This window comes from Pteropus vampyrus, unplaced genomic scaffold, assembly GCF_000151845.1.
Source record: "Pteropus vampyrus isolate Shadow unplaced genomic scaffold, Pvam_2.0 Scaffold394, whole genome shotgun sequence".
Lineage (NCBI taxonomy): Eukaryota > Metazoa > Chordata > Mammalia > Chiroptera > Pteropodidae > Pteropus > Pteropus vampyrus.
This window is the reverse complement of record NW_011889175.1, coordinates 1562694-1583592: the sequence shown is the minus strand read 5'-3', so window position 1 is coordinate 1583592 and position 20899 is coordinate 1562694. Positions and strand designations below refer to the sequence as shown.

At 43.5% G+C, this 20899-nt stretch overlaps 1 protein-coding gene and 2 pseudogenes across 6 annotated transcripts in view; all 3 read right to left on the bottom strand.

Moving 5' to 3' along the window:
- The window catches only part of DUS2 (dihydrouridine synthase 2), a 39443-nt gene extending 20714 nt beyond the window's left edge, over window positions 1-18729 (bottom strand). Inside the window, exons 1-5 of one of the 6 annotated variants that reach the window (XM_011380528.2) lie at window positions 18094-18729; window positions 14230-14372; window positions 4103-4148; window positions 1031-1122; window positions 217-260 (exon numbers count right to left, since the gene is read on the bottom strand). In XM_011380528.2, the coding sequence (XP_011378830.2) occupies window positions 217-260; window positions 1031-1122; window positions 4103-4148; window positions 14230-14372; window positions 18094-18718 (950 nt within the window). In that variant the 5' untranslated portion in view covers window positions 18719-18729. The other 5 variants (XM_011380527.2, XM_023523543.1, XM_011380525.2 and 2 more) reach the window with 5 other exon arrangements.
- LOC111731742 lies at window positions 1484-1602 on the bottom strand (annotated as a pseudogene).
- On the bottom strand, window positions 3168-3286 carry LOC111731733 (annotated as a pseudogene).
- Window positions 18730-20899: the final 2170 nt, after the last annotated feature.

Below are 20899 nucleotides of genomic sequence, written 5' to 3'. Positions count from 1 at the left end.
ACAAAGAGGTTATCTGGGATCTGGGCACCATGGGTACACACGAGTCCCAGGGCAGTCCTCGGACACCACAGAGAAAGAAACCAGATACTCTTGACCTGAAAACAGAATGTAGTGGACTAGGAGGCAGAGGGTAGTCACATCCAAGGTCACCAGGAACAGTAAGGCCTCATAGCCCACAGGAGAGGCAAAAACAGTTCCAAAGAGGGAAGAACTTACACAAGTCTGGCCACAGCAAGCGCTCGCTCTGCATCTGAAGTCCCCTGGGAACACAAGAGGCTGCATCAACCACCGCCCTGACACAGGTACACACATACAAACACGCCATGCATGCCAGGCACACACACATCCACAAGTAGAGTCTAGCTGGTGTCTCTTAAACAGCCAGCTATACAAGCTCACTGCAAGAGACCAAAAGTGGACCCAGATGGCCTAGAAAATGTCGTAAATGATCACTTTCAAACATTCAAAAAAATCTTTTAAATTTTATAGTGAACATTTATAAACCCACTACTTAGATTCTAGAATTAACATTTTGCTACATTTGCTTTATCATATGTCTATCCATTGTTATCAATTTTTTAAAAACTTAAACATTCAGGAGCTATTTCTGAAAAAGCACCAAGAAATGGCCAAAGTGCAAGAAGAGAGCTACAGAGTCATTACAACTCTAACATAAATCTTACTCTTGAGGAAAGCTAATTTCTTTCCATGGAAAATATATACAAACTATACAAAAACAAAGACCATAATCTGATGCTAGGGATGAAAAGTATATGTCATGCCAAACAGATAATTCTTATAATTAAAGAAATTAAATTTGAGACTAGAGATATATAACAGACAGCTATAACTTGATTTCTATAAACTATCATCAACACTGTAATCACTCAGGAGCAGATCTTTCAAAAATATTAAAGCAGAGGCTTCAGGAAGCTACCCGTGTGCACTGAAGCTCAGGCATTTAACACTGGCCCTGCACAGGGCATGGGATGGCAAATCCGGGTGATAAGTGAGCCCTGGGATCTCGTACCATCTGGAAGATGACCCTGCTCTGTTCTCTTTTGCATGTGCGGAAGACTACCCGGTCATCAGGGGCGACAAAGTCCACTGTACTGAGCACCTCTGCAAGAAAACACAAACACACGGGCCCACCCACTGAAGAAGCAAGTTCAACTTAACCTAAACTCTGCAAGAAAACACAGCAAAAGTATCACATTAAACGGCGGCTGATGATGATCTGTTTCCTGATCTGGGCAATGGTTACTTACAGTTGTTTGTTTTACAGTTATGTGTTAAACTGCATGCTTGCATTTTATGTTCTTTCTCTGTATGTTTGTTACATTTCACAATTCTTCAAACACTGAAAAAAAGTTCATATATACAGAATCTTATCTGTGCTTCTGATTTTGACCAAATTTTCCCAGAAGATGTCACTCTGAAGTTCAGCAAAGTTGCCATTTCTTTTTTCTTTTTTTTTTTTTTAAACCTACAGCACCTGGTCTTCCTAGGTGGTCTCCCATCCAAGTACTAACCAGACTCGACCCTGCTTAGTTTCCGAGATTAGATGGGATGGAGTGTGTTCAGGGTGGCATGGCCGTAGACAAAGCTGCCATTTCTTAATGATTTATCATGTGCCAGGTACTGTGAGTGGAGATTTACTGCATTAAAGTCGATCTTCATTATTTGCAGTTCTGTATTTGCAAATTTTCCTGCTCCCTAAATTTTATCTGTAACATCAAAATCGATAACTCGTGGCATTTTCGGCATAATTCTGAGACACGCCTAGAACTACAGAAAATTTCAGTTACCTGATGTAAACAGTCCCAGGTGAGGTCAAACAAGGCAAAACTCTGCCTTCTTGTTTCAGCTCTTGGACCATAAGCAAGCGCCCATTTGGTGGTATAGTTAATGCCACATTTTTGCATTTTTGTGCTTTTTGTTGGTAATCTCATTTTTTTAAATGGCTCCAAGCATAAAGAAGTGCTATCTAGTGTTCCTAAGCACAAGAAAGTGGTGATGTGCCTTAAGGAGAAAATACATGTGTTAGAAAAGCTTTGTTTAGACATGAAATTATAGTGCTGTTAGCTGAGTTCAATGCTAATGAATCAACAGAATATGTTAAATTATGAGTCTTTAAACAGATACACACATAAGACAAGATTGTTATTGATCTGTTAACGAAAATGTGTGCCCAGGTTTGGAAAAAGTTTGCAAAAACCTAAGCCTTACAGGCATACCTCAAAGACATTGTGGACTCAGTTCCAGACCACCACAAAATGCTAATTATCGCAATAAAGCAAGACACACAAATTTTTTGGTTTCCCAGCGCATATAAGTTATGTTTACACCACAGTCTATTTAAAGTGTGCAATAGCATTATGTCTTAAACAATGCAGATACCTGAATTTAAAAATACTTTCTTTTTAGCAAAAACAATGCTAACCATCATATGAGCCTGTGAGAAAAATGGTGCTGATAGCAGGGTTGCCACAAACCTTCAATCTGTAAAAAATGCAGTATCTGCAAAGTGCAATAAAACAAGGTATGCCTGTATTTCCCCTGGGGAGCAATGGTTCAGTATTCACTAATTTGGTGTTTGCAGAAACTTTACAGAATGTAACAATTGCAAATAACAAGAATCTCAAATGCTCTTCATAACAAAACTCTACAAGTACTACCATTACTAGTTTTCAAAGATGACTGGCACATGAAAGAGATCCAGTGTGCCAGATGGGAGAATATGCCTACCTCATGTATTTATTTTGAGAAATAAATGAGATCTTTAATGCAAGTAAAGCACTTCCATAAATAGAAGCTGTTACTATCATCCTAACACTGAACAGATCAGAGGATTAAAAAGGTAGGGTAAAGGCAGTGACATGTTGGGATTGGTTATCGAAGCAATCTCCAACAGCAGAGACAGTTCATAACTGGCAGTAAAAAGTCTGAGAGAAGAACCACAAAAACAATGTATTTATATTACAGCTCTGTTTATAACAGCAAAATACTGCATCATCCACTAAAACACTGGTGAAATCAATTCTGACATAGTCATCTATAAGTAATGACATGGGAAAATGTCTTTGTAGAAAAGTGGCAAAACATGTGAATCGTGATCCCAAGGGGGCAGGAAGAAAGATAGTTAGTTAGTTAGTTAGTTATTTTTACGCCTACAGCACCTGGTCTTCCTAGGTGGTCTCCTATCCAAGTACTAACCAGGCCCGACTCTGCTTAGCTTCTGAGATCAGAGGGGATCAGGAGTGTTCAGGGTGGCATAGCCATCAACAGGAAGGAAGATATTTAAACACGTTATATTTTTATACACATACTTTACTAAATGTGTAAAATATATATATTATTCCTTTTTGTGATTATCCCTTCAAGTATAGGATTATGGGGGATTTTCATTTTCTAGGTTATATAAGTCTGTAATATTGAATTTTTTCATAACGAGGGAAATATAAATCTAAAACAATTAAAGACAAAATTGAGTCATGACTTCTAGTGAATTTATAAAGATTTCACAAACATATATATATTTCAAAATCTCAAACAATACCACAATTCTGATCAAAGCAGAATCAGCCTTATCAATAAAATATAAGCAAAACCACAATTCAGCACAACCGCTTCCATTTGCAAAGTAATTACATGTACCTTATATTATTTGATCCTCATTCCAATCCTATGATTTAAGTAAAGAAGGGATTATGATTTTCATTTTACAGCTAAAGAAACTGAGGCAGAGAGGTCATGTGACTTGCCCAAGGTCACACAGCTAGTGAGTAGCAGAGCCAGGACCAGTGCCAAAGCCATCCTGACCCCAAGGCTTCTAGGGTCCTTCCTGTATTATGGAAACCTGGCAATTTCTATGCCAGCAAGCCTGTGAATAGAAGGAATTCTTAGCCTGTTTCACATTTGGCTCTTTTCAGGGTCTCTGAACAGCAGTGACTATTCTCAAGGGAACACATGATCCACAAAATTAACACAGCTAGGCAAGGAGAACCCTGGAAGGACACTGTCAGCCCAGGCAATGGCAATGGTAGGGCTGCTTGACTCTGACCGGGCACACACACAATCCTGAGGCCAGAGCTGCACTCACCATTGACAACTCTCTTGCACTGAAGCATCTTGAGGTCAATCAGCTCCTGCAGAGGAATCAGAGGGCACTTATCAGTGTGGGACATGTAGGCCCTGGGCACGGGACTGGGGGATAGGGGGACCTTCACTTCACTGCACATCCAATAGGAGCCACTTGACCTGTCATTCTACTAACAACAACGAATCATGGCTTTTGAGACATGTAATACTGTCCTTCCTGCCCAAACATGGCAAATAGGGACCTGAGTGAGCTACTTTTAATCAGCTGCTCTTCCAAGAACTTTGGAAATGTTTGGGGCCTAGAAAGGGTGAGCAGCTCAGGGAGCCACAGATACAGCCCAAGAGGTACACACGTGGACATTGTCCTCACCTACTAGTCTCAGCTCCAGTCCATTCCTTCAAAGAACCTCCTACCTTATCCCAGGAAATAGCCAAGGACTAAAGTGGGACCCATGAATAGAAGCACAGGGAAGAAGATTTGAGATCAATACAGTAGAGAAAAGTCTAAAACCCCTATCCAATATGGGTCATGCTGGGTGGAAATCAAAGGGGAGAGATCCTCGGCTCTGGAAATATTCAAACTCACATAAGAAAAGAAAAAGGGTTCCTTTAAAGTAAGGATCATAAAAAAGGGAAGGAAAGCTCATGTCTCCAGAAGGATGGAGACAGTCTACCTCTTGGAGGGAGACAAGACTGTTCTGCTTTGTTCAGTGACCATTTCAACACACATGAAAAACAAATTAGAAGAGCTAGGCACGTGTCACACTGCCCAGAAGCTCATGCCCAGGGGCTCTGGGGGTCTAGAAGAAGACAAGAAGAAACTCTCACCCCTGGTACTCATCCCCATACTGACTCCTTATGAACCTCAGTAAGTCATAATCCCAGCCAGATGGGCACGATGGCCTTTGCTTCCACATGGGAGTATGTAGAGTTCAAGCGGCCAAAGGGCCCCTATGGCACACATGGGGCTCCCCCCAACATTCCCACTAACCAGGTTACCACATGCTCCAGGTGTTTCTGTGGCTACTCTCTCTATGTTGCATTCAAGTCTTCAATATCTGATGCCCACCAGGCCCGACCAAACAAATCACTATCACCAAGCAGTATGAATACATGGTTGGCATCCAAGCCCCAGGAATCAATGTGGTGTCCCAAAAAATGGCCAGAGCCTGACACAGAGCCCCTGTCGCCAGAGATCCTAGTTGCAGGGGCAGGCAAGAAGGTGCGTGTACAAGGAAGCAGTATTGAGTACCCTATGCTAAAAATGCAGCTCTGCTGCCAGGCTGTGCTTGGCCAGGAATCAGCAGGGTAAAACAAGGCAAGCCCTTGCTGGACCCCCAGCCTTGCCAACAGTGATCTCTTCTTCTTGAGATTCCCAAAACCCTTGCCATGGCCATCTTTACAGTCCTTACCACTTCTCTGTATGCTCATTACAGAGGCACCTGTCATACCCTTACCATCACTATGAATCCCGAGAAGGGTCCTGTGTCTACACAAAGGTGGACTTTGAGGACCCTGGCCAGGTACCCTGAGCCCCCAGAGAAGGAGCTGAGTCAAAATGGCCATTGAAATATCTTATTTTCTTCTCTGTCTCTCCACTACACGAAAGAGCCTTTGGGGCCTGGTCACTGTCTAATTCATCTTTGAATCACCAGCATCTATCACGTTGCAAATGCTCCCTAAACATCTCCTGAAGCTTGCTTCAATATCTCACACACAGCAGATGTTCTACTGTTTGTTAAGCAGAGACATTAATTTAAACTGTCACCAGTAAAACCACAAGTGTGACTGCTCACCCACACACCCTCAACACTATTAAATATAAAATATATTTATCAATTTTATTCATTTTCCTTTGTTCTACGTGCATAGAGTAAAACCTCAGGGGGTTTTTTCCCCCTGTATTTCCTTAATTAGTGAAAATAAACATTGTTTTTCCATGTGGTAGAGTTTATCATCTTCATAGCAAACTACTTTTTACATCTATACAAGTGCAGGGAGAAAAAACCCTATTCTTTGTCAAATTGGATATTGAGTTTTTCTGTCTCTATTACCACATTTTTCCTACATCAATATCACTTCCTCAATTTTTATCATACATGACATTTTATTTTTATAGAAGAGGCCACCCCAACTTTGCCACAAACAATGCCTTCTAGTTTTTAAATATATCTCCATTACAGAGTTAAGAATGTAATTTTAATTGGTTTTCTCTTCTTTTTAAAACTAATTTAGCCTTTTAATTTATCTTTAAAATAAGGCCATTTATAAGTCACTTTTTCTTCATATGGCTAGCCAATGTTCTGAACAGCATTTAACTATAAAGTGCCTTATCACATATGGGCTTATTCTTCCTTATCTGTCATGAGTTATGTTCCTTTACCTCCTCCATTCCACTTGGCTTGCTTTCTGTCTGTGCTGATCATAAGTTTATCACCAGTGTCTCTCCATGCTATCTTTCTATCTTCACCTCTGGCATATCCAGATATTCATTTAGCCTCTAGTTTGCTTAAAGGAAATTCTCTCCTAAAAAAAAAAAGTCACTGACAAAATGAATAATGAGAGCCCCAAAGGGATAGAAAGAACGTTTGGAGAAATAATGGCAAAAAATTTCCCAAATCTGATGAACAACATTAATCTATACATCTAAGAAGTTCAACTTCAAGCAGAAAACATCAAGAGACCCGCAGCTGGACACATCCTAATCAAACTGTTGAAAGTCAAAGAAAAAGAGAGAATCTTGAAAGCAGCAAGAAAGTAATGACTTACCTTGTGCAAGAGATCTTCAATAAGAGTAACAACTTATTTCGCATGAGAAACTATAGAGATCAGAAACCAAGGAGGTGAAAGACTTGTAAAATGAAAATTATAAAATACTGTTGAAAGAACAAAGCTGAAGGATTCGCACTTCCTAATCTCAAAACCTACTACGAAGCTACAATAATCAAGACTGTGTGGTACTGGCATAAAGACGACACATAGACCAATGGAATAAAACTGAGAATCCAAATATAAACCAAAACATCCATGATCAATTGAGTTTTGACAAAGGTACCAATTTACTGGGGAAAGAATAGTCTTTTATAACATATGGTGCTGAGACAATTGGATATCCACATATAAAAAACATTTTTTTGATCTCTACCTCACATCATATACAAAAATATACTCAAAATGTATCAAAGACCTAAATGTAAGAAGAGCAAAACTATAAAACTCATAAAACAAAACAGAGGTATAAATCTTTGTGAACTTAGATCGGGTAATCATTTCTTAGAGATAATGTCAAAAGCACAAACAAGAAAAGAGACAAATAGATAAAGTGGACTTCATCAAAATTTAAAACTTTCTGCATCAAAGGATACTATCAATAAAGTGAACAGACATCCCACAGAATGGGAGAAAATATTTGCAAATCATATATCTGATAAAGGTCTAGTATCTACAATATATAGAGTTCTTAAAACTCTTAGAATAAAAAAGACAAATAATCCAACTGAAAAATGAGAATAGGATTTGAATAGATATTTCTCCTAGATGATATAAAAATGGCCAATAAACACAGGAAAATATGCTCAACATCGTTAATCATTAGGGAAATGCAAATCAAAACCACAATGAAATACCACTTCGTACCCACTAGGATGACTACAATCAAAAAGACAATAACAAGTATGTTAGTAAGGATATGGAGAAAATGGAATCTTCATACTCAACTGGTGAGGATGTAAAATGGTACGACTGCTTTGGAAAACAGTCTGGCAGCTCCTCAAATGGTTAAACATAGAGTTACCATATGATCCAACAATTCCACTCCTAGGTATATACCCAAGAGAAATAAAAATATATGTCCACACAGAAACTTGTACATGAACATTCATGGCAGCATTGCTCATAATAGCCAAAAGGTAGAAATAATCCACATGACCATCAACTGATGAATGGATAACAAATTGTGGTATATACAAACAATGGACCATTATTCAGCCATTACATGGGATGAAGTACTGATATATGCTATGACATGGATGAACCTTGAAAACGTGCTAAGAAACCAGACATAAAAGCTCTCATAGTATATGATCTATTTATATGAAATATCCAAAATAGGCAAACCTATAAAGACATAAAGTAGATAAGTGGTTGCAGGGACTATGGAGGGGGAAGTTGGGGAGCGATTGCTAATTGATGTGAGGAAAGTGTTCAAAAATTGATTGAGGTGATGAATGCACAACTCTGTAAATATACTAAAAGCCACTGAATTGTATATTTTAAATTTATTAATTATATGGCATGTGAATCATATCTCAATAAAGATGTTTAAAAATGTCTAGAGGAACAATTTGGGGCCAATTAACAAAACTGGAATACAGAAGGTAAATTAGAAAAAATAATGTATTACTGTTAAATTCACTGAAGATGATGGCTGTACTATAGTTGCATAGAAAAATGACCTTATCCTCAGAAAATATCAATGAAGTATTTGAGAAGACATCATAGTTTTGAAACTTACTCTCGAATAATGGAGAAAAAAAATATATATGGAGAGAAAGAGAGAGAGAGAGAACAAATTATAAAACAAATCAAGCATAATGTTGACAGGTTAATCTGGTTAAAAGATACATGGGTGTTCTTTGTCTATTCCTACAACTTTTCTATAAATTTTATTTATTTATTTTTTTTAAGTTTTAAAAAATTACCCATTCTGGGCAATGGACTTGAATAGAAACTTCTCCAATGGTGATACAGCAATAGCCAACAAATATATAAAAACATGCTCAAGATCACTGATCAGCAGAGAAATGCAAATCAAAACCACAATGAGCCATCACCTCATACCCATGGCTACTATCAAAAAGACAGAAAATAATGAGTGTTAGCAAAGATGTGGAGAAATTGTGCACTGCAGGTGGAATGTGTAAAATAGTATGAAGTGCTTCAAAAAATTGAAAATAGAATTACCATATGATCTAGCAATCTCACTTCTGGGTATATATCCAAAATAATTGAAAATAGAGTCTCAAAGAGATACTTGTGCATCAGTGTTCACCGCAGCACTATTTACAATAGCTAAGAGGTGGAAGCAACCCAAATGTCCATGGACAGATGAAATGCAGCATATACATACAATAGAATGTTATTCAGCCTAAAAATGGAGGGAAACTCTGTCACATACTACACCATGGATGAACCTTGAGGACATTATGCTAAGTAAAACTGTCAGTCACAAAAGACAAATATTGCATGTTTCCATTTATATGAGATATTTAAAGTAGTCAAATGCATAGAAACAAAATGCAAAATAATGGTTACCAGGGGCAGGGAGGAGGGGGAAATGGGGAGCTGTTTAATGGGTACAGAGTTTCAGTTTTACAAGATGAAAAAGTTCTGGAATCTGTTTTATAACAATGTGAATGTACTTAACACTACTGAACTGAATACTGAAAAATGGTTAACATGGTAAATTTTTTTTGATGTTGAAAGAACTAAATTGAACTATCTTAGATAATCACAGGAATACAAGCAACAGACATTTTATGTGAGGCCCAGCTCCAATGTCCAAATTTTGTTCCATAATTCAAGGTAACATGGTAAATTTTATGTTATATGTTTTTTACCACAATAAAAGAAAAAATTTTAAGTACCCATTCTGGGATCCTGAGCCACTTAAGAACATTGCTTTCTCCCCTGATCCTCTTTATTAAAAGGTAAAAGTCTAACAGGCAAGTGGCCCCTCACTGTCTGAGCCACTGGAGTCCCATTATTCTTATAAAAAGGTATTGAAAGACAACATCTAGGGTGGCTCCATAGTGTAGTGGTTAGCACGTCTGCTTTATCTTGGACCTTCAGAGATCCAGTTCTTAAAGGGAAATGGCAACATCCATAGGTCAGGAGTGGAAGTGGGGGAGGTGGGGGGCAGAATTAAAGAGGGGAGGACAAAAAAAAAAGACGACATCTGAGGAACTACTAGAAAACTGTCCACAGGACAGATCTTGGTAGGAAATCAGACTACTGCTCTCTCAACTTTTGCTGAGCTGACTCATACTTTTCTTCCCTCCAGCTGTTGAGGGTTTTACAGGACTTTAAAGGAGGTGCCTACCTGCCTGGTATCCCTAGGTCCTATACTCAGTCCTGTAAAGTGGGGGTTGGTTTGACTATCTAATCCCACCGATGGGCCACCTCATGCTAATATGTGAATCCAGTTAAGATCCAGGCAGCTAAATAATGTTGGTCTGCAGAGCAACTCTACGTCCACCAGGGGGCACTGTGCACCACACTGTGCCATGCCCAGTACTTAAGGCCCAGCCACTTACCCATGCAAAACAGGGGCCGCCTGCCTGTCGCCTGGGTCTGATCACCACAGGAGCTAGGTCTGGGTTGAGGGCCTAGGTCTCCTCCAACAGAAGCTCCTTTGTTTGTTCAGAAGCCGTACTGACCCTCCCAGAGTATGAGCGCATCAAACGAGCTGAAGGGTTTTAATCAGTAATTCCTCTTCTAAAGCAAGCAGAGCCCTGAAGGAAAGGATTGGTCACATTCCTTAAGAAAACCAAGCTTTGACCAATTAGGAGGGCCCTGGAGAAAAGAAAAGCCACATTCTGAAGCCATCATAAAATTCCTGCGCCCAAAGTGCTTGAAAACAAACCTAAGAAGTCCCAAAGAAGTAGCTGATGGAGGGTTCTGGAAACTGGCAGGTCACCTGTTTCCTGTGGCAGCACTGTTCCCACCACTGCCCAGCTTCCATGATCCCCATCACACAGACCAATTTCCCCGGGGCCATAAACACATAGCGGCTGTCTAGAACAGGCCCCGTGCTACAGTGCATTCACTCACTTCCATTCTGGCGTTTCATTCCACACATCTCTAAATGAATACAAGCTCATTTTCAGGAGTCCCAGAAAACTGCTGCCCGCACAGGAAAAGTGCAGGAGAGGATTTGGCTCAGGGAGGACATTACTGTTTATGTGCACTTACTCCCCGCTCCAGCTCTTGGGTCCTGGCCCAGGTAGGCGGCCTGTCTGATTCCTCTGCCCTCCTCAGTGTGGCCCCAGCCTCACAGGAACTCACGGGAAAAGGTGTGGAAAGTTCCACTGCTTCCTAGGATGCCTGCTGCCTGAATCCTAGTAGTTGCTGCAAATGCAAATGCCTGTCCCCAGCTCAGTGACCGTCGTTTTTCTACTTGGTGAGATGCGAGAGGCTGAGGGCCACTTGTTGGAAAAGAGAGAGCCTGAAGGCAAGGGCCAGGGTCAGGCCCCTGGCGCCCCAGGCCATCACCCACTTGCAAGCCCTCACCGTGCAGATGAGGTTGTCCCAGTACTTGCCCCACATGTTTGCACAGCCTGTGATGTCAATGGGTAGCTGCTGGTGGGCTCCCAGCATGTCCTTGGTCAAGGGCACCATTGCCTTTTCTCAATTTTGGCAACTCCCAGAATCTTCCCCTAGACTAGGTTTGAGCCAAGATGAGCTCGTAGTTCTAAAGACCTGAAGCCCTCACCACCACTTGGTCCAACAGAAGAAACCAGCAGGGTGGCCATGGTAGGAGCAAAATTGAATCTAAAAATAAAGGGCCAAAACTCAAGGACCAACTCGTACTTTTACTGAAGGCACAAGAGAGTGTGGAGACACTATGTAAAGCATGGGCAGAGAGGAGAGGGACACAATATACACTGGGCTTTGAAGTGATCATTGGGAGGCTACAGCTAGACAGAAATGGAGTTGGGGCAGCAAGGAAGAAGCAAGGGGCTTCACCCTTGAGTCTGAGTCATCCTGCAGGACCTTGTTGGCAAATATGGACTAAGTGGATGAAGAGCTAGCATAGCATGTACCTCTCCATTACCATCCTGGGGGAGGGCAGGAGGGTGAGACATCACAAGCAAATAAAGTTAACAGCTAAGTTCTCTGGGATTTCATCTTTTTGGTCCCCAGTCCTTAGGCTCTGAGTCCATGACTCTTCATAGTCCCTCCTCCCAAGCCCATTCCAACTCCTTTCCTGGAGGGCAAGGAGGGTGCTGGTCAGGAAAGGCTTTTCCTAACCCATGATTGAGCTCCAGGGGCTCGAGTGTTGGTTCAAGGGATGAGTGACCAGATGAACAATGCTCAGTGTACTATCACATTCCCCTGGGACTGGCCACTGGGAACAGGTTCTTCCCTGCCCTAGGCACATTCTGGCAACCTAGAAGACTTATGGATGTACCCTAACAGCCCAGCTCACATTTCTTAGACCTCCTTGCCTCTACTTCAACAAACCACTTAAGAATCAGGTCTTCGGCCTCTGTGATCCTGAATTCTGGAACCTCCCTTTCTGACTCCCACCTTTGGACAACACATACTCCCTCTCTCCCATTTCACCTTGCCAGCACCCTGGATACCTCTGCTCCTCCCTGCCCTGCTGTAGGTACTGGTGATGCCAATCACCAGACATGGGCATTTCCCTGCTAGGCTTTTCAGCTCCCCTTTCCATAAAGCTGTAAACCAGCATCACTATGCATACCCAGCTGCCACACAAAACCTCCAGTGCCCATTCCCCAGGGGAACAAGACCAAAACGTCTTTGTTTCCTTTCCTCAAGTCCCTATCCCACTCCTGCCACTCTCATTTCCAGCAGAAAACTGGCTACCTACAAAAAACAAGTTTCTCAGGCAAAAACTCCTCAACTTCCTTACCTTCCATCATCTTCACCTTCCGCTCTTGGAGGAAGACAGTTCCCAACCCCTCAACAAGAATTCTGTCCCTTCTAAGACCTGGCCCTACTCATCCCCCAAACCTTCAGGTCTCACTGCCAACTCTTTCTTCTTGTGCTATAAACATGCAAGTCACCTAAAAACAGCTTCCTTCACCTTCACTTCCAACTACCTGTCTTCATCTCTTGAATTCCTAAGGGGAGAGTCAGCAGCCCTACTTCTACTTCTTCATTTGCTGCTCACTTCTCAACCTGTTAACCCTACAAGTGTTTGCATCTATGTGTTATTGCTGTCTTCCAGTCTCCTAATTTTCAAATCAAATACTTTCTTGGTCTTTTTGCAATTAGATTTCTCTGCAATCTGACATAGCTGACAGACTTAATTTTTGCCTTGCTGACACTAAACTCTTCGTAATTTGCCTAATTTTTTTTACTCTTTTACTTTTCTATCATTAATTGCTTTCCCTCTCATACATACCCAGTACATCAGGGTATAGTCTCCCCATATCCCCTCTTAAGCCCCCCATTTTCTCTATACCAATGCTTTTCTTTTTAATTAAACTTTTTATTTCGAGATATTTAGAGGTTTGCATGCAGTTGTAAGAATATGAGATCCTGTGTATGCTTTGTCTAATTTCTCCCACTGATAACATCTTACAAAACTATAGAATAACATATCACAATCAGGATACCTGACATTACCTGACATTACCTGATACTTTACCTGACATTGATACAGGTAAAGCACAGAAGTTTCATCACCACAAGGATTGATTACGTTGCCCTTTATAGCCACAGTCCCCACAACATCCCGTCCCCAGTGGCTTTTAAAGATGGAACTATCAGAAACTTCTTTTAAACTTCTCACACCCACTAGGGGGACACATTAGGATTGGAGTTTGGGGGTAGGCTGCCCAGGTAATTCTGATACATGCCTAATTAAGAACCACTGCTCAGACTCCCTCAGTACCCAGTATCAGCTACTCTTGTAATTCTATTTTTCCTAGCAGACACTTTCTAAACCTGGATCTGAAGCCATACTGTTCTTCAGAGAAGTCAGAAAAGACTGACCCACTAGCTACTGCCACCAGACAAACCTATGGGTTCCCAAAGCAACCTCATCCAGCTCCCTAACCTTGAGTTCATTCATTCACGTACTGAATGTGCATTAAATCCTATAGGGGTCAGGGCAGTTATCTGACACAGTGTTCATCTAGCCACCTGGCCCAGGTATCCCACAATGCCTCCACACTACCCAGGCTCCTGGCCCTCAGCAGGGTTCACAGAATGCATAAGTGTCACGTGTATTTGTCTCCTGCTGCCTTCAGTGAGCACCTATGAAGTCAGTGCCCACTCTGCCACTGCCCCTCCTCCACTCCTTACCACTCCCACCCACAGAAGGGAAGACTGCGCTTGCAAAAAAGCTCTCCAGGAAAATCAGGAGCCCCTTACCTCACAATACACAATGTCCGCTCCATAGTCCAGGGCTAGCAGCCGCATCGGGAGAGTCCCTACCCGAACCATAGGGGCTAAGATGAGTTTGTTGTGGTAGCACAGTGAGAAGCTGTTAACAAGCATTCCTCCTCTGCTACAGCCTGAAGAAAGGGAAAACATGAGTCAGAAATTCAAATGGAGAGAATCTCTTCTGTTATCTAGGGCAGGCTTTCCTTCTTCCTCTCAACACACAGCACCTTGCTGCCCCTTCCTCTGATCATAAATATGACACATGCTCATTCATTCATCCAACAAATATTCATTAAGTGCCTAGCCTGTGCCAGTCACTGTCCTAGTCTTTTGGGATACATTAGAGAAGACAGACAAAAATTCCTGCTCTGGTAGAGCTTTCATTCTAGTTAGGGAACACAGGCAAAAAAAAAAAACAAAAAACAAAAAACAATACGCATAACCAATAAATAAATTAGGTAGTATGTTGGAAAATTGGTACAATCAGCCCACCATATCCGTGGGTTTTACATCTACAAATTCAACCAACTGCAGATCAAAAATATTTGTTAAAAAAATCCCAGAAAGGTCCAAAGAGCAAAACTTGAATTTGCTAAGTACTAAGCGTTATACTAAATCCACATGAATGAAGTGATAGGTAGGCATGCCCTGCTGTAGTGTATATGAAAATACAGGTTACATATAAATATGAAGCCATTTTATATAAGGGACTTGAGCATCTAGATTTTGTTTTGCAGGGGAGGGAGGTCCTGGAACCAATCTCCTACATTCCCCACATCCAATTCATCACTAGCTCCTGTGGAAATAATCTTCAAAATGTAACTCCCATCCATCTGCTTTGCTTCATTCTATTGCTACACCACTGCGTACTAAGCCAGCCTCCTAATGGGTTTCTCCAAATCTACTCTTGCCTCCTCCTATTTATTGTCCTCACAATAGTCAGCATGACACTGAAAAAGGCAAGGTCACGTCTTTATTTATACCCTACAATGGCTTCCCACTGTGTTTAGGATAAATCCTAACCCTTCCAATGGCCCGTAAAGCCCCGCATGACCTGTCCCTGCCCACCTAGCCAGCCTTGCCTTAAGCCTCTCTCCTCCTCACTCTCCACTCTGGCCACCCTGGCATTCTTTTAAAGTCTCCCACACCGAGCTGTCTGATGCCCTGGGGACTGTGCACTTGCAGTTCTGGCTGAATCGCTCTCCCTGACTAAGGTCTTCTTGACCTTGAATGTCCCCTCTTTGTATGTGCTTCCCTACCCAGCAATCTAACTTCAGGTCCCTAGTCACATGCTCTCATACCTTGTGCTTCCTATAGCTCAGTTACAATCCATGTGTCCACACTTGTGTGGTCTCTCGTTCAACCCTGAGTTCCTCCTCTAGACCACCAGGACTACAAACTCCACAAGGGTAGGAGTATAGCTGCTTAGTTCACCACCAGGTTTCTAGCACTGAACCCAGTACCTGGCCCTTAGCAGTTGCTCTGTAAGGTGTGACTGAACACTCCCCTCTGTGGTGGCTGGGAGGACATCCTCTTATAGAGCGGTTGGTCTGGTACCTCCATCTGGCACAGTAGCAGCAGTGCCTGACAGGCCTTGCCTCCAAGAAACCTCCTCTCAGAGAAGCTAAGCAGCCCCAACCCTTCCCCAGCCACTGTCACAACCACTTACCAAGCTCTGAGGTCACACCCAGATCACGATTTTAGTCACACACTCTCAACCTCTTATACCATTTCTTAAGGGCTAGTCTCCCCTATGACATTTTGATGACTCCCAATTTCTTTCTGGGTAACCTTAGCTTCAGCTGCGTGGACACAACATCCCATTACTTATAAGGTTTTTGGATTGAACATAACACTATTCAGGGAAAGCAATGAATGAAAAAACTTTACCAGTCCCCTCCATGTCAATTTTCCCAGAGGCTATATGACCTTGCTTAAAAAGCAATTTCTTTAAAATACAACTTTAGAGTTAAAATACAAATCAATTAGAATTAAATATTGAGTTATCCTATTTCCCCTTCAAAACATGTGTAAATGAAAAAAAAAAAAAAAAACCTAAAATGACCCATTTATTTTTAAGAGAAAGAGGCTATATAGTATATTATTGTTAAGATTCTGTACTCTGGAATGACAGACCAGCACTAGAATCCCAACTCTGCCCCTGGGCAGATTAAATAACCTAGTCGAGGCTCAGCTTCTCCCCCTGGAATACAAGACTCCAACAGAACCCATGTCAGGTGGGATGCTGTGAAGAATAAATTCCACGATGCACAATAGTTCTTGGCACACATAAGGGCTTAAAAATGTGAACTGCTTTCATTATCAGGCTTTTATACTTTCCCAGTTGTGCCTTCTAGAATGGTACATACCATGGCACATCTCATCTTTTTTCCATCTGGCATATTCCCAAAATACATGAGGACAGTTTTGTTCTCCCTAAACTTCTCTTCTGCAGCTTGACAGCCTTGAGTCACTCTTTCTGATGTTTATGATTTCCAGGGGGCCCTAAGGTTCTTGATCCCAAGGGCATGACAAGCATGGTATCGGTGTGCCTGCTACACAGTCTGGAAGTGGGGCAGAGCCAGAACAAGAGTTTGGCAAATGAGCCTATCTCAAGTGAGCGTACATGTAACCTCAGCCTCTCTTCAGTCCTCATCCTGTATCCAAGGTTTCTCAACAGCAAACTATTGACATTTTCGGCCACATAATTCTTTTTTTGTGGGGGGTCGTCCTGTGCATTGTACGATGTTTATCAGCATCCCTGGCATCTCTACACACTAGATGCCAGTAGCACTTCAACCCCAGCTGTGACAACTAAAAATGTCTCCAGCCATTGTCAAATGTCCCAGGGGGACAGGTGGGGACAAAATTAATGACTATTCATTGTCACTACTCAAAACTCTCTCCTCTGCTGGTTTAACTCTCCAGAAAATCTACTCAGGTGTCAAAATAGTATTAGAAATTTTAAAAGTACTTATCTCTTTAATGGTATTTGACAAAACTAAAACACTTTCTCCATAGGTTAACAATCTCCCATTCACCTTGTCTTCAGCCCCAGGCACTGGGAACTACAGAAAATATCTGACACCCATTTTCCAGATCTATTCAAGAAGTATGAATAGTGTAGGGTTTTTCTGCGACCTGGACATCTGAATTCACACAAAATATTCTACCCGACCAGGGCTATGTGAGACAAGCCACATACCTGATCACTCCGTAGGGTAGCAGGACCCTCCTCACTATTATTCAAGTATTTTAAGTATTTGACTGGGAAGCCGGTGGAGGTGAGTGATCGCAAAATTGGTGGGTTCAGGATGAGAAGCTGGGTGGAGTGACAATGGAGTGGAGGGTGGAAAGCAACTGAAGGAAAAATGTTAGAAGAGATAGTTAGCTTGAAATAAAGCCTAAAGATCTTAACAGAGAGAGTAAGCTGAAGGCTACCAGGTTGTTCTCTGGGCTCTCAGGTGGGCGGCGGTGAGATGGGTGAGCCTAGATCTAAGACACTTGGCCCCTGTCTCGGCCCCCAGGCCTGGCCATTCATTCAGACTCTCAATAAACACTTATTACCAGACCTTGAGCAGGGACCACCACATCTGGGGAAATATCGCCGCACCCTCGGAGTTTACAGGAGGAGACTAGCACTGAACAAGCCATCACAGGGGAGGTGAGGGTGACAAAGGAGAATTGCGGGAATCGGACACCCAGTCGCCAAAAGCCCTCCGCCCTCCTGGTGCCTAAAGCCAGGGCCTCCTCGCCGCGTATCGCCGGGCCCCAGTCCTGTCTCCATTGCGCAACCTTCCCCAAGGGTGGCCCGGGTCTGGACGTCGCCAACCCTTGTTCTGACCTACAAACCTCGCGGCTGCTGAATTCTACAGATTCTCCCTCCTTCCCTGCAGTTCGCCAACTCCGCGTGCCTTGCTGAGCCGCGCCAGCCACCATCTGCGAGGCCTTGGCGCGCCCGTGACGTCACTGTCGTGCGTCTCTCCAGCACCCAGGAGAACATGGCTCTAGGACGGTCGCCTCGGCTGCTGATGCTCACGGCTCGGTTCCTTCTGGTGCCTCGACGGGACTTTGCGGTTAGCGGTCCCAACGAGCCCCTACCCGTGGTGCGCATCCCACGGGCTCTACAGCGGCGGCAGGAACAGCGGCAGAATGGACGGCGGAGCACCCCGCGGCCGGTGCTGGTGCGACCTGGCCGGCTGCTGATCTCAGCGCGGCGGCCGGAGTTGAACCAGCCAGCGCGCCTCACGCTGGCTCGTTGGGAGAGCGCGCCACTCGCTTCGCGTGGCTGGAAGAATCGGCGCGCCCGCTGGGACCATTTCTCCATTGAGCGCGCACAGCACGAGGCACCAGCGCTGCGGAACCTCTCATCCAAGAGCAGCTTCGCCGACCTAGGTCTGGAGCCCCGCGTGCTCCGCGTACTGCAGGAGGTCGCTCCCGAAGTCGTTCGGCCCACAACCGTGCAGTCGAGTACCATCCCCCCACTACTTCGCGGCCGCCACATCCTTTGTGCCGCGGAAACAGGCAGTGGCAAGACTCTGAGCTACCTGCTACCGCTGCTTCAACGGCTCTTGGGTCGACCAAGCCTGGATTCTGGCAGTATCCCTGCTCCACGAGGCCTGGTCCTTGTGCCTTCGCGAGAATTAGCCGAACAGGTGAGGGCCGTGGCCCAGCCCTTAGGCAGCTCCTTGGGAGTCCAGGTACGGGAGTTAGGGGGAGGCCGTGGCATGAGTAGGATCAGGCTGCAGCTGTCCAAACAACCACCAGCAGATATACTAGTGGCCACTCCGGGGGCTCTGTGGAAGGCTCTGAAACGTCAACTGATCAGCCTGCATCAGCTCTCCTTCTTGGTGTTGGATGAGGCAGACACACTGTTGGATGAAAGTTTCCTGGAACTCGTGGACTACATCTTGGGAAAGAGCCATATAGCAGAAGGGCCAGATGACTTAAAAGACCCCTTCAATCCCAAAGCTCAGTTGGCACTGGTGGGAGCCACATTTCCCGAAGGTGTAGGCCAGCTGCTGAGTAAAGTCGCCAGCTCAGACTCTCTAACCACTATCACCAGCTCCAAGCTCCACTGTATCATGCCTCACGTCAAACAGACATTTATGAGGCTGAAGGGAGCAGAGAAGGTAGCTGAGTTGGTGCAGATCCTCAAGCAGCATGACAGAGCACATAGGACTGGCCTCTCAGGAACTGTTCTGGTGTTCTGTAATAGCTCCAGCACTGTGAACTGGCTGGGATATATTCTGGATGACCACAAAATCCAGCACCTAAGGCTGCAGGGACAAATGCCAGCCTCAATGAGGGCAGGTATCTTCCAGCGCTTTCAGAAGGGCTCCCAAGACATACTTCTTTGCACAGACATAGCCTCTCGGGGCCTGGACAGTACCCATGTGGAGCTAGTTGTCAATTATGATTTTCCCCTCACCCTGCAAGACTACATCCACAGAGCAGGGAGGGTGGGCCGTGTGGGGAGTGAGGTGCCAGGCACAGTCATCAGCTTTGTTACTCATCCCTGGGATGTGAGCTTGGTTCAGAAGATTGAGCTGGCAGCTCGCCGGAGGAGAAGCCTTCCAGGACTAGGGTCCTCAGTGGAAGAACCTTTGCCCCAGCTGGCTTAAATGTGCCATAATAGGGATCTTTCCATGTGTGCTGAGTGGGTGAGCACACTTGTCAGTAGGATGCTTCAGCTGCCCAATCACCTCCCTGAAGGTCCAGAGAGCTGCTAATTGGCTTTGAAAGGTAAGCTACTGGCCAACATTGGAGAGTGAGCTACTGAGCATGGCTCTCTGTAGTCTTTTACATGACTTGTGAAAAATAAAGTGGATTTTGGCAATGTATTATGTCATGATTTCTAACAATAAATGATGTTTTTATGGGTCTCCCCTAATAATAGTTACCACAGGGGCAGAACTCATTGAATTCTGAGAAAACTCACGCTCCAAATTGTCATACCTACGACAAAGGCTCTTTCAATTGATGCTTTAGTTTGTAAACATTTAGATTATATTTCCTAACCCCAAAACATCTATTAAGCCCCCCACAAGAAGGGAAAGGGGATATGACTAGCAGTAGTCTTTACCAACAGTGCCCATTGCAAGCTTGGGCACTCCTGGTGAAATCTTTGGGAAATACTGGCATAAGAATAAAAAAGGCAGACTGATGCAGAAGTATTGCTTGGTGTGCATTCCAGGAAAGAAGGTCTCTCTCTGCCTTCTGGCCTATCTCTTGGTGGCAGAGGAAAAGGGGAGAGGATTAAACTGTTTACAAAACTGCAAAATAAGCATATAGCATCTCACTATCTCCAAGGTTCCAATCTATGCAACATTATATAATCTTTGCTTCAAGTAATGAATAGTTGAGAGGCAAATATAATACTCCACAAAACAACTTAGAAATACTTGCCCCACTGAAAAAGTTATTTCCAGAGAACAAATGGGCCCAGGACAACCTTTGCCAAAAGAGAATATTGTGCTAAGTGTACAATTATAGCCCTCTTTTCCCTGTGAAGAAACTGAGGCTCAGGGGGATAAAAACTTGCTCAGAATCACCGTAAGTTGGGCAGAATTTGGTCTGTTCTTCATCACCATGCTAGCTTTTCTCAAGTGTGATTCAGGCACAGAATAATTGTACATCTCTTCCTTGAATATTCCTT